The following is a 12,799-nucleotide window of genomic DNA, read 5'->3' on the forward strand; positions in this document are numbered from 1 at the left end:
TTTGAACTCAAAATCCTCCTGCCTTAGCCTCCTGAGTTGCTGGGATTACAGGCCTGCCCAGCCTGTGAGCACTTTTGTCAACAGGATGTTGACCTCATTAGAAGACTCTCTCCATGCTCCTTTGTTCTGGCCCTGTCCCTAACTTCCTCACTCACCATCTTGCCCTTGCTGCCTAAGTCCTTCTATATCTCCCTACCCCCATCCTAAATAAGCCCTCTGGTCCATAAGGACACTTTGCCCCAAGTACTGGAGAGGTTCCTGATTTTTGGCTGCTGACCTAACATTTTGCAAGGCACAAGGCTGTTGAGTTAATGGTCATCATGCAGCTTCAGCTAGGGAGGTAGGTGATGTACTTCCTAGGGTGAGATTGAAGGATAATGAAATTGATAAACCCCCAACACAGAGTGTGACCTGGGAGGAGGGAGGGAGAGAGAAGCCAAAGCTTTGATCTTTTCCATAAATCACTTCTCAGTGATATGACAGTAAAACTACACATTGAACTTGTTCCCATGGCAATACAATGACCCCTGGAGGTCAGATGAGCACTGGACTCTGAACTCGGAACCCTCTATCCCTGTCCTGTAAAAATAATGCTTAATTAAAAACTGTGCCCAGAAGGAAACAAGTTCCAAATATTTGCAACCTTTTGTCCATGTCCTATCACAGACTTCAAGAATTGAGACACCCCCCAATGTAACCTATATAGACCCATACCTCCCCCGTAATCAGTACCATTTTCCACCCAGAAAGTGAGCCCTCCGCTGCCTGACTTCACTGCTGAATAAAGGCTTTGCTGGATTCATGAGGTGGGCACCTGTCTGGGTCACTTCTGTGCTTACAGAGATTCCTATCAGAGGAGCAGGAGTCAGGCCCTGTAGTGGGCCCAGGGTGGCTTCCCCAGCTGTTCCCAAGGGTCTTTGCTGGCACGCTAAGAAGCGGGTGGTAGGTATGACATGAAAGCTGGCATGGGGACAAGGCTGGGTATCTGGGAAAATGGATGTGAGAATAAGGCAGGTTTCAGCCAAATCAAGAGAATGTTCTGCTCCACCATAGCGCCATGAGTTGCTGTTTTTAATATTCCTGTCCTATCTCTGGTTTTGTTCTGATGCTGGTCTTGTCCTTAAATTCACAGACTGTGATTTCCAGAACTTTCTGCTGAGAGTACACTGACCTGTCCCATGCTCCTCCCTTCATTAAAATTCCCTTGCACTAAAGTACTAATCTTAGTTGTATTTCCATATTAGGAAAGGGACTGGGTTTGTGCTTTGTGCTAAGAAAATGTGTGTGTGTGTGTGTGTGTGTGTGTATGTATACACACAATTACATATATATATACAAATTATATATAATATATTTAATATAAATAAGTACACATGTATAAAAAAGGTATAGATATATACTTATTTATTTAAATAATAAATATCTTTTAAATATATACTTAAATAAATATATATATACTTAAGTTATGCTTAAGTAAAAGTACATATGCTTATTTATATTTTAAATAAACATATTAATAATATATTTTAAATAATGTAATATATTATAATAAATATTAAATGTTATATATAATTTTAAATAGGCATATTAATAATACATGATTATATGATATATGTAGATTAATAACTATATAAATCCCTCACAATCACACCTCCCAGAGATAACTCAATTGACACTTTTATCTTTATTTCTAAGGTTTTTTCCTATGCTTTTATACAATTATACACACACACACACACACACACACACATACACACACACATACACACATATGTATGTATCACATTAAAACTATGCCATTAATCCAATTTTAAGTTTTTTTTCTCACTTAACTCTTTAAATTAAATGCTTTTCAAGTAGTAGGGTTTAATGGACAGTTGGGGCAGGGAGCTCTTAAACAGCAGTGAGGCAAGTTACTGCCTCCAGGTGGACCGTGGCGCCAGGCCCCGAAGTCTCATGGGAGCCAGTGCTGGGGAGCAGTAGTGGAGGAGGTATCCTTTCGATAATGCTGGAAGCCACAGATAAGATGTACTTTACCCTGAGGCCTCCCATTTCTCCAAGGACCAAGTTAAGGAGCTATCTACTGTTCCAGCAAACACCCCTCTGTGCCCTGTGAGTCTGACAGTTGGCCCTCGGGCCCTAGCTCTCTCTTCTCAAGTCTCAGTTGCTGCAGTTGCTTACCTCCACTTGAAGGAGGGTATTTGTATGCAGGTTTAGAAGCACATTTTCTGTCTTTCATCCCCTTTCCCATGTGTTGCAGGTAAGAGCGGGCTGCCTTCCAAGTACAAAACCTGGGGGAAGAAGGGCCTTCAGTCACAGGGAGAAAACCCCCTGTGGAGGGGGCTAGAATAAAGAGGCCAGGGGAAACCAGAGTGGGCCAGTTCTCAGAGAGCACGGGTGTCCAAGGGAGAAGAGAAGAGCATCATGGCCTCCAGTGTTGCTCCCAGAGACCCTTCTTCTGAGGTCTCTTTTTTTGGCCAGAACTGGCTTCAGCAAGGGCCTGGTCTGGGCAGTACAATGGGACTTTCTTCTGGAGCCACTAGTGAATGGAGTTGGTGAAGAATCTGCTATGCCTGGTCCTGGAGCAGGGATAACTCTTGGGATGCTTGCTTTATTTAACCCCAGCTGATGCAGCTGGAGTGTCCGCCCGGGGTTTCCCTCCGCCCCTTCCTGAGGTCCTGGATCTCCTACCTTCTTCTCAGCAGGCCTTTCTCTGGAATAGCCAGTGGCTCCCCAGGCTCTTGGATCACTGTGACCTGAGAACTGTTGCTTCCTAGGGCCCCCCAGCACTCACCATGGTATCCTCCCTGGCCCCCTAGCTCCTTGCTACCCTCTGCCAGTCCTGGGGTTGGACCCCTTGTTCCGTCTTGGCTAAGACTTTATTTATTCTCTATACTCCCCTGGCTGTGGTGGTCTTGCCTGCTCCTGTCCTCTCCACTCCCCGAGGGGCAGTTCTTCTATCACCGTTGCTTTGTCCCATCCCACCTGCTGCACAGTGTCCCTCCCCTGACTTTCCAGTATGCCACAGGTGCATTACTTATGCTGGAAAGAGACCAAGAGAACTGGTTTCTAATCCTGGTTTTACCACTTACCAAGTGGTCCTAGGCAAGTCCCTTAACTACTCTGTGCCTCAGTTTCCTCATCTGTAAAACAGGGGTAATAATGCTTTGCACACCCACCTCATAGTGTTGTTGAGGGATTCTTTGAGATAATACACATGAACACAATTTGCACAACATAAATCTCTTTGCAAGTGTATAGGAAATCAAGTAAAGAACCAACAGCATGCGGATTAAGGATCAAAACCCCCCTGAAGCAACTGTAATCTTTCTTAAGACAGACTGGGAAGCAGAGCACTGAGTTGAACCAGGAGAAGCATATTTTTCAGAAGTTTTTGATCCCTTAAAAGGTCCCAGGATGAGTTTTCTATTTAGTCCTGGTTAGGAGAGCTAAAATTAGGTGCCATCAGATAGCAATTGATATTTAAAAGGTTAACTGCTTACAAATTAAGATTTTTGTATTTATGTAAACCTGTTTTAAATAATTTATTATCTTAGGGATTTTAAAATAAAGGTTGGTAAGCAGATTTTATAATTTTATTTCATTAAAGTCACATTTTGGAAGGAAAGAAGGGAAACTGAGGAGACAGAGTCAAATCATGATCCCCATTAGTCTTGTCTGGGGAAATACCACAGTTGTCCTCTGGTCACTGCCACATACTATGTGGAAGACATGAAGTGGGACTGTGGCAGAACACAGGGGAACTGGGAGAATGGAGGCCAGTCTGCCAGTCCACTCCTCGGGGCAGGTTAGGAACCAGTGGGCACAGGTTGCCTTTGGTCTGTGGATGTTTTGTTCCTTTTCACATTTTGGCCTTCACAGGCTCCCCACCACATTTTCATTTTGAATTAGTTGCCACATTTGCCACTTTAACCATGGAAGACGTGTCATAAAGTTCTGAATTTCTACTTCCTCTTGAAAATTGAAATATTTAGCAAATTATCACAGTGGCAATAATTTGGACGCAGCAGTAAAATGCTTCTCTGTGACTCTTTCCACGAGGCTCCCAAGCACAAGCAACTGTGTTGGTCAGCCTCGACACAAGTTCTCCCCAAGGAGCTATGATCCACTTCACCCTTAGGTGAGAAACCCAGGCCCAAGAAAACCTCACGCTGTCACTCCAGGCAAACCTAGGGAGAGGAGAGCCGAGGAGCCCTGTGTTCTGCCTCCCTGTCTCACTCCTCCTCCATCCTCTGATTCAGCATTCAGTGTGAGGGACAGAGTGCATCAAGTAGGATAAGAACCACCATCATACTCCCCACGAAAATGGAAATTAGGAACGAGAGGCCCCGAGGAAGACAGCAGTCTGTCCAGAAAGCTAAATGTGTTTTCCTGGCTTGGCAGTTGCTGGGTAAAGGGAGATGGTTACCTTTTCCAGAAGTACATAATGACGGGGAAGATGGACATGACAGCCCCGTGGAAGGTGGTCCGATCTAGGTGGCCCTCTGAAACTGCAGCAAGGATAGCCTCCTTCTGGGACTCAGAGATATTCACCTACCCACAGAGTGCAAGCCTGTTACCCGCAGAGCTTCCGGGAAAGGCGGGCCATCTCTCCTAGCCCCCGGGACCCTCAAGACCACCCCATTCCAGAAGGCAGAGCTTTCTGTGGGCTTGCTGCTATGTAGGGCATTGAGCTGGTCCAAGACTCAGGACATGCCTGGCAATTGACTTTCAGGGTTTTTATGGGAGAATTACTTCTTGGTGAACGCCAAAGCAGAGTGGGAGTCCTCCTTACCCTCAGCCTTGGAGGGATGTCAGAATTCAGGAAGAGCCTTAGGATAATGTTAATTTTGGCCCGCAGCAGCAGTAGGTCATTCTCAGTGTATGTCCTGTTGACCTGCAGCATGTGAGCTGAACTCACCAAATCATTAAATCTGAAGAAGAGACATGATGCAAGAAATCACAAGGAGAAGAAGAGAACAGTGAGTGTAGGGCACCAGACTTATTTCTGGATTGAAAAAGGCAGGGCCAGCTCTGGGCCAGGTTGTGACTTCATTCAATCATAATTCACTCATTGACAAGTATTAAATGAGCACAGATCACATGCCAGATGATATGCTAAGTGCTCTTTCAATTGCATTTATTTTTAGGGGATTTTAGAGGAGATTTTTTTTACTGCTTGGTGGGGCTGAATCACTATACTTCTTACACCAAGCCAATCTATGCTGGGAGGTTTTAAGAATGGAAAGTCAGGAGAGGAGGGAAAGGAAGGAGAGATAGGGAACTTACCTCTCAATTTCAGATAAGAAATATAAATCATTAATTGCAAAGTTGACAATGATGACCCTGTGACCATATATACGGCGCTTTAGAAGGGTTATCTCTCCATTCTCTGGGTCTGCACTCCGGATGTTGGTGGACAATGGGATTGGACGTACTGATAAACTGGGTGACCCGGGGAAATCTGGGGGAGAGAGGAAGTAATTATAATCTGGTGTGACGAAGTCACTCTTAAGTCTGAAGCTTTCAGCCTGGGCATAACTACAATGAAAAAAGGAGACATGAACCCACCGTCTGAGCCTATTGAAATAGTCATTCTCTACCATTAGGCAAACAGCCCCTTAGACTTGAAGGGCTGCTGAAAAATCCATCTGCTCAGATTGTGTGACAAGGCACATACAAAAAAACCCCAAAAACTCAGTTGAGCACCAAAGGATATTTTCATGGTACTTGTCGGAGAGAGAGATAATCACAGTGAAGTTATGCTAAATCCGAAGGTTTCTGCAGAGACTGAAAACTGAACCAGCTGATTTGACTTTATGCTTATCAAGGAAGCAATTTGGAGTAAATGGGGGAAAACAACACAAAGGAAAAGACAAAACATAAAGGTTTGCTAAAGAAACCGAGGGTAGAGAGCTACAGTAGTAAAGAGGTAAGAATAAATAAAGGGGCGCATAGAAGCTTCTAGAAGATTTGGTTTCTTTCAGAAAGTTTCTAGACTAGAATAAATCCAAAGAGATCCATGCACAGGGATTCATGTCTGAGAAGAGAACAGTTTGAGGCTGGATCTGACAAGCAGATCCTGGTTAGTTACCCTGCTGGAATTAAGAAAATTGTCTATTCCATCTCTAGAGTTCATGCTTCTTTCTGTAAATAATTTATTCTGAGGTCCTTCAGGAGTGACTGATGGGGGTGTGATATAAGCAGGATTCCTTTTGGAATGTGTAGGACAGGAGGGTGACTGCAACACCCAGCACTTGTTCTGTCCCAGGTAATATGCTGGGTCCAGGGGTTACTGCTGCACTGGCTAAGACACCTGTTCCCTGATTTACTATTTTATAATCTCTCTTTATTAGACTTGACTTTAAAGAAAAAGAAAGTCTGGATAACAGTGGGAACTGAGTGAGGGTCAGGGGTAGGAGGAAAAGAAGGCACTAATTCCACCCAGGAAACATAAAAGCTGTGTTATACTTGTAAACTGGCTCTGGTGGTAGAAGGGAGAACTGATTTGTGTTATCTGCTGATTTCTATAGCAAATATTACCCCTATAATTAATTTCAAGCTACTGATGGCATATCAATTGGCTCAAAAATTCACGAATATTTAATAATTATCTCTCACCCACCAATGTCAGCAGTTCCAACTTGCTGTTACCTGGGAGTCATAGTTGACTGCCTCCTCTTTCCACATCCAATACTCAATTTACTCTGTTGCTTTCTAAACATATTTCAAATGTACCCACAATTTGTCTTTGTTGCAACTGCATTTTTCTAGCCATTATCGTTTTGTTATCTTTCAGTTATTGTGAAAAACCACTTAACTGAGTTAAGTGGGTCCAGACTAGGTAAGGAGACTGAGGTGCCCAGAACACAGAACTGAAGGACACACCTTCACTTAATGTGGTACAAGTGTAGAGTTGGCCTTGTGTGACCCTGAGACTCACAGCCTTCTTAACTTTTATGCCTTATATGGCCACTGGCCTCACCCTAGTCCTAGCCCTGTTCTTCTTCTACTTTGCTTCCTTGTGGTACATTCTTTACATTATAGTCAGGGCAATCATTCTGAAAGACAAATTGTTAAACAGCCTGGAATTTTCTTATAAAGTTAACACACAGTTAACCCATGACCCAGCAATTCTGCCCTTAGGTATTCACGTAAGAGAAATGACATATCCACACAAAGACTTCAACTTGAATATTTATAGCAGCTTTATTCATAGCAACCCAAGAGTGGACACAAGCCAAATGTCTATCCATTAGTGAACGGATAAACAAGTTATGGTGCGGTACAATGGAATACTACTCAGAAATAAAAAGGAATGGACTACTGAGACACACAGTAGCACAGATGACTCTCAAAAGCCTTATGCTATATGAAAGAAGCTAGCCTCATTCCATTTATAGCATATTCTAGAAAAGACTAAACATAGTGAGAGAAAGCAGATCGATGGTTGCCAGACCAGACTGTGGTAGTAGATGGGGGAGGATGCCGACAAAAAGGGGACATGAGGCAATTTTTTGTGGTGATGGAAATATTCAATAACATGATGGCAGGAGTAGCTGCATTCACCAAAGCTCATCCCCATTCACAACTGGTGAATTTTGCTATATGCAAATTTTAATTTTAAAAAGTGACTTTTGAAAGTAGTCTAAAAATGAATGGGAAGAAAAGAAAAAAATAAGTGCAGCCCAAATGCATGATTCTTGAGAGTTTTTGTTCAAAAGGGAAACAGACAAATATGCTAGATAGCTGGAGTGGAATATAGACCAGGGAGAAATTATTATTAATTTTTAGTTGAGAGGTACTATGCCATATTTGGTGCTGAGTAATTCAGAAACAACAACAAAGCAAAGCAAAACCAAAAAACCAAAAACCCCTAAACTTATGCAAGACAACAAACAAAACTGGCTCAATTAGTGGCCTTGGGAAGACGTGAGTGGGCTCACTGAAGAGGAAGCAAGGCACTTCCTCCCGGTGACAAGAGCATTGAGTGCAGGGGTGGCTGAGCAGGCAAAGTGGTGGAAGAAAGCTCCGGACGTTCTCTTCTGCTTGCTTCTGTTTTCTCGGGCAAAACAAAAAGCACAGAATGACCCAAGACAATCAGTAACAGGAATGGAGTGGAGGTTCCAAAGGGAATAAGAGACTTGTTTTGGTCAATACAGGGAGGGTATGGAAACACGTACATTTTAAAAGACAATAATCAAACACTTATGTTCAAGAAGGAGGTTCCATCTGTGGTGAGTGAAGGGAAGCCCAGAGTGTCATCTGATTTACCCATTTTTCTATTTCTTGGATTGAACAGGAGATATTCAGTTGTTTCTACTGTCACTCGTATGTATCTGTACTTGAAAATAAAAGATGTGAACCAGCGGCAGATTGAGTACCACCAGGCTCAGCCCTGCGTCTGAGGGGAAGTAGGGCCAGGTAGGCCTCCCGGGGAGCGGAATAGGCGCTCTTTTTCCTAGGCCATCAGACAACGCTGGGAGGTGGGCATGAGGCCTTGAGCTGATTTTCATTTAAAAGAGGAAACAGAAGAGTTAGATTTATTCCTGAATCCTAATTTTTTCTTTTGGTGGTGCTGGGGATTGAATCCAGGGCCTTGTGCATGGCAGGCAAGCACTCTACCACCTGAGCTATATCCCCAGCCCCTTGAGTCCTAAACATTTGGTTGTAAAGCAGTTAGTGAAATATACACACAAAAGTTTTTGCAAATTAAAAAAATAATATTAAAATTTCTATAGGAAAAAAAAGACAAAGAACATACAAAAAAGTCCAAAAAAGAATACGAATGGTTAATAAATAAAAAGGCTTAACTACTAAAGAAATATAAATAAAAATGGTACATTATTTTTCATTTACAAGTTGACAGTTTTCAAAAAAATTTAATATTCCCTACTGGTGAGAATTTGAGGAATCAAGACACTAGATGATGCTGTTGATGAGAGTATACATTAGTGGTTTTGGAGGGCCAAAATTTAACTGTTTAACCCTGTACCCGGTACTAACATTTTAAAGAATTTATTTCAGAAAAATACTCTCTCTCTCTCTCTCTCTCTCTCTGTGCTTTTCTCTCTTTGGTAATTTTAGGTGCATGTTATAACAACTCAAAAGTCCTTAAGAAAAATATAATTTGTCACTGTTGAAACTCTTGAGTCTCATCTCGGGGACTTTCCCCATTGCATTGATCTGGTTCAGCTGGTCTGATGGCAGTTCCTGATTTGCCACCCTCTTTGCATCCCTAGCAACCATTGCTTCCATTGTTCCCTCCTACCCAACCTGTCTAGCTTGATCATTCCTGAAAACTCAGCTTTCGGCTGTTTTCTGGGAGAAGTCTTCCCTGAGCACTCCCCCACTCTTCATCAGGGTCTCCCTGTAACTATCACTGGGATCACTCATCAAAATTATGTAATAATAGCAATATTCTGGTTAACCCTTTTAGAGCACAATGCTATTGCCAGTAGTTCTAAGATGCTTTGAATGTATTACCTCGCTTCATTGTCACAACAACCGTATAGGATAGGAATAATTATTCTATCCTATGGATTCTATCCCTCCCATGTATTGAGAAACTGAGGCACAAAGTTACTTTCCCAAGTCTTTGCAATAGAAAATGGTAGATTTAAACCCAGGCAATCCAGCTCCAACATCTCTGGCTCATTTTTTCTATTTGAAAACTACAGGTGCCTCAAGAGCAGATTCCCTTGGTGCATGTTCACCCATGTGTCCCCAGCACCTGGAGTGTGTGCCAGAGTAAAGTCTCAAAAAGTATGAATGAATGGATGAATGAAGCAGTTGGATAAATTCATACAAGGGACACTTTATGGCAGTTGAAAACAAGGCAGAGAGATGTATACTGACATCAAATAACATCTAAGATATGATGTTAAGCAAAACAAGCAAGTTATAAAATAGAGAGCACATGGCATTTTGTTGGAAAAAAATGTTAAGAGATACATAAAAAATAATCAGGAGGTAGATTTGCGAAGCTTTAACATGTTATCAATTCTACACTATATATTCCTGTAATTTTTAAATTACTTCTTTATTAATATTATGTTAATTTTACAAGCAGATAAATTTAAAAAAGATTTTTGAAAGATCAAATTAAACAGCACCAGGAAATCGTCTTATAAACTTTGAAACCTTGTTAGCCATCCTTCATATTCACTGGCTCCCTGAGCAGAGGCTGCTGTCCAAGGAGGCCTGGGTGAGTCTCAGCACTCAGGACCTGGGGCTCTTGCTAGACTCCAGGCTGACACAGTCGTGACACAAAGCAATAAGCTCTGTGCTTCTTATCGGGACTAATGCTAGTGGTTGAAATACGTCCAGGGGGTAAACAGAGAAGTAACTTACTGTCTTTGCTATTGCACATTTCCAAGTGAAGATAGTCTATAAATTCCTGGCGCTTACTGGGATTTGAAATAAATTTGCGGTACTTGCAAAAGCTCTTGATAAAGCTGGTCATTTTCAGCCACCCTTTTTTCTGGGAAAAGAAAGAGAGGATATTGCATTCATTAGCATAGCTGTTCACTGAGAGTCTACTGTGTGCCAGAAACTCGACATTCATTATATCTAATCCAACATTTCTTAGGAATAATTTTTAGCTCTAACTTACATGTAAGGAAACTCAAGTCAAAAAGCTTGTTTAACCTGTCTCAAATCAAGCAGCTGGTGGGTGGAAGAGACCAGTTTCCACCAGGTATAGCTGGGGCCATTGCCCATTCTCTTTCTACCAGTCTTTCAAAAATGACTCGAGGTGCCACTGGAGAGGGAGCATGAATGCTCAAACAGGAACAAACACGGGACATAGGTAAGGGCAGCTTACAAGAAAGGAATGATGGTTCAGGCAGATTTTGAAATGTTGAAGGAACAAGGAAATGAGCAAAACCATTGCCAAACATTTAAAAGAGAAAACTAAAACTGTATGCACCCACTAATATCTACCCATCACACCCATAAAACTGTACCCATAAATTTTATGTTTCTTCCTCTCTTCTCCCTCTCTCTCTCCGGTGGCCCATATGGGGAGTGAATCTTCATCTCTTTTTAATAGGTACCTAGTGATCATTATCTAGTTCATTAACTCCTAGGTAAATGGATATTTATAGCCATAAAGAATCTCGCAGATTAACAATTAGCTCAATTGTCTCATTCTATCTAGAGGGGACCTCAGCGTAAGCCTGGTTTTAGACAGTCATAGTGAGGTCTGAAAAACACTGGTTTTGGCATTAGAAGCATTGAGTCTGGAGCCTCGCTTCTCCCTAATTATGTAATTTAGTTCGATTCCCTTGACCTGTACCCAAACGTCACCATATGTAAGACAGAAACAATAGCCTTCAGTGTAGTGATGACGTGATGAAGTAGTAGTGTAGTGATGAAGCTTGGTGGTTATAAAGGTAAATCCTAACACAGGGCTTAGAACATGCTGGTTTCCTCTAATCTTAACTAAGAGCAACTAGAAGATCTGAAATGAAAATAAGTGTCCTGGTTCTGAGAACAGAATTCTTTTAAACATCATATGTGATTGTTCACAATGCCCTGATAGAAAGGCAATCCAGATATAGAGAAAATACAAAGGAGAAAGGAGAGATCAACACTTTTTCACCTGTGGAGTTGTGGATCAATGGGCTTTGGCACTATTTCCAGAGATACCTTAGCGTGATCTTTGGCATTATACAGTTGGGCTCAAATCTTTATGGTTCTAACCAACGGTGAAACACATTGAGCAAGTAATTATTGAAGGGTTCTGTGTCTTTTCTCAAACTGTATGAAGAGATTTTTCTGAGTAGCACTCTATCTAGTTTCTTCTTCCTTTTTTCCTTCCTGCTGTGAGAGATAAATAAGCTAGACAACATGTGTAAGAGAAGGAAATGGGCATGCACTGCACTCAGCCCTTGGCATGTGTCTCTGGAAGTTGCTCATCTATTGATCACCTGTTTCAGGCCCACTCCTTGTTATACAGTTTGGGGCTCACCCTGTTAAGTGGAGGCTTAAGTTGTCCTGTTATGCCAGTGACTAAATGTGGAAGTTGGTCTAATTGGGGTTCAGAGAAGATTATAAAACCTCTTGGCTTCAGTTCCTCTAAAACAGCCTTCAGCAGTGAAAAACTGACCATTTGAGCCTGTGTGCCCAGCTCCTGGGTGCATCAATCAGCTGGTCTTAATCATAGGTGGAGAAGGGAGGGACTTAGGTTTCCAGTGTAACCATTTCTCTGAGCCTCAGATTCCTTCTTTATAGAGTGGGCCTTTAAGAACCTAGCCCCAGGGGTCATTCTTTTGGTGATAAGTGGGTGAGTGGTGGTAATCATGTGCAGCTGATGATGCCTAGACAGTGGCTTTCTTGTGTCCAGTGTCTGCTTTTCACTCTCTTCTCACTGACCTGGGATTCCAGCAGGTACATTGTTATCTTTGAGGGCTTCTTAGGCAGAGCTGGTGCTTCAGGCTCCACCTCCGGAGAAGGAGGAGGAAACGGGAATATATCTTGGTAATCCTTAAACCTGCCAGAAGGGAGACCAAGAATATCCAAAAAGGCAAAACCTGGTACATGAAAAATAAACAATTGAGGCAAACCTAGCTCAGCTTTTGGAGGGAGCTGCAGTGGAAGATGGACGGTGAATCACTCAAAAATGCCCATCTCGCCAGCATTTCAATCCTTTATGAGTATTAGTCTACCTTTACTGATCAACATTGTTCCTCTTTAAGGCAACTGAGCAGAAACTGTGTGTGTGTGTGCGCGCACACACACACAAACACAGGTAGACAGAGGGTTCAAGATAAGCTTGGCTTTTCTTTGTTTACTT

The 12,799-nt window shown here is 42.3% G+C and overlaps 1 protein-coding gene across 1 annotated transcript in view; it reads right to left on the bottom strand.

The window, feature by feature from the left end:
- The window catches only part of Rgsl1 (regulator of G protein signaling like 1), a 42,400-nt gene that overhangs the window by 2,064 nt on the left and 27,537 nt on the right, over positions 1–12,799 (bottom strand). The window contains exons 14-19 of the mRNA XM_077802955.1: positions 12,379–12,496; positions 10,354–10,483; positions 5,290–5,464; positions 4,796–4,934; positions 4,430–4,554; positions 2,182–2,291 (exon numbers count right to left, since the gene is read on the bottom strand). Coding sequence (XP_077659081.1) covers positions 2,182–2,291; positions 4,430–4,554; positions 4,796–4,934; positions 5,290–5,464; positions 10,354–10,483; positions 12,379–12,496 — 797 coding nt within the window. The remainder of the gene's footprint in view (positions 1–2,181; positions 2,292–4,429; positions 4,555–4,795; positions 4,935–5,289; positions 5,465–10,353; positions 10,484–12,378; positions 12,497–12,799) is intronic.

This window comes from Urocitellus parryii, chromosome 9, assembly GCF_045843805.1.
Source record: "Urocitellus parryii isolate mUroPar1 chromosome 9, mUroPar1.hap1, whole genome shotgun sequence".
Classification (NCBI taxonomy): domain Eukaryota; kingdom Metazoa; phylum Chordata; class Mammalia; order Rodentia; family Sciuridae; genus Urocitellus; species Urocitellus parryii.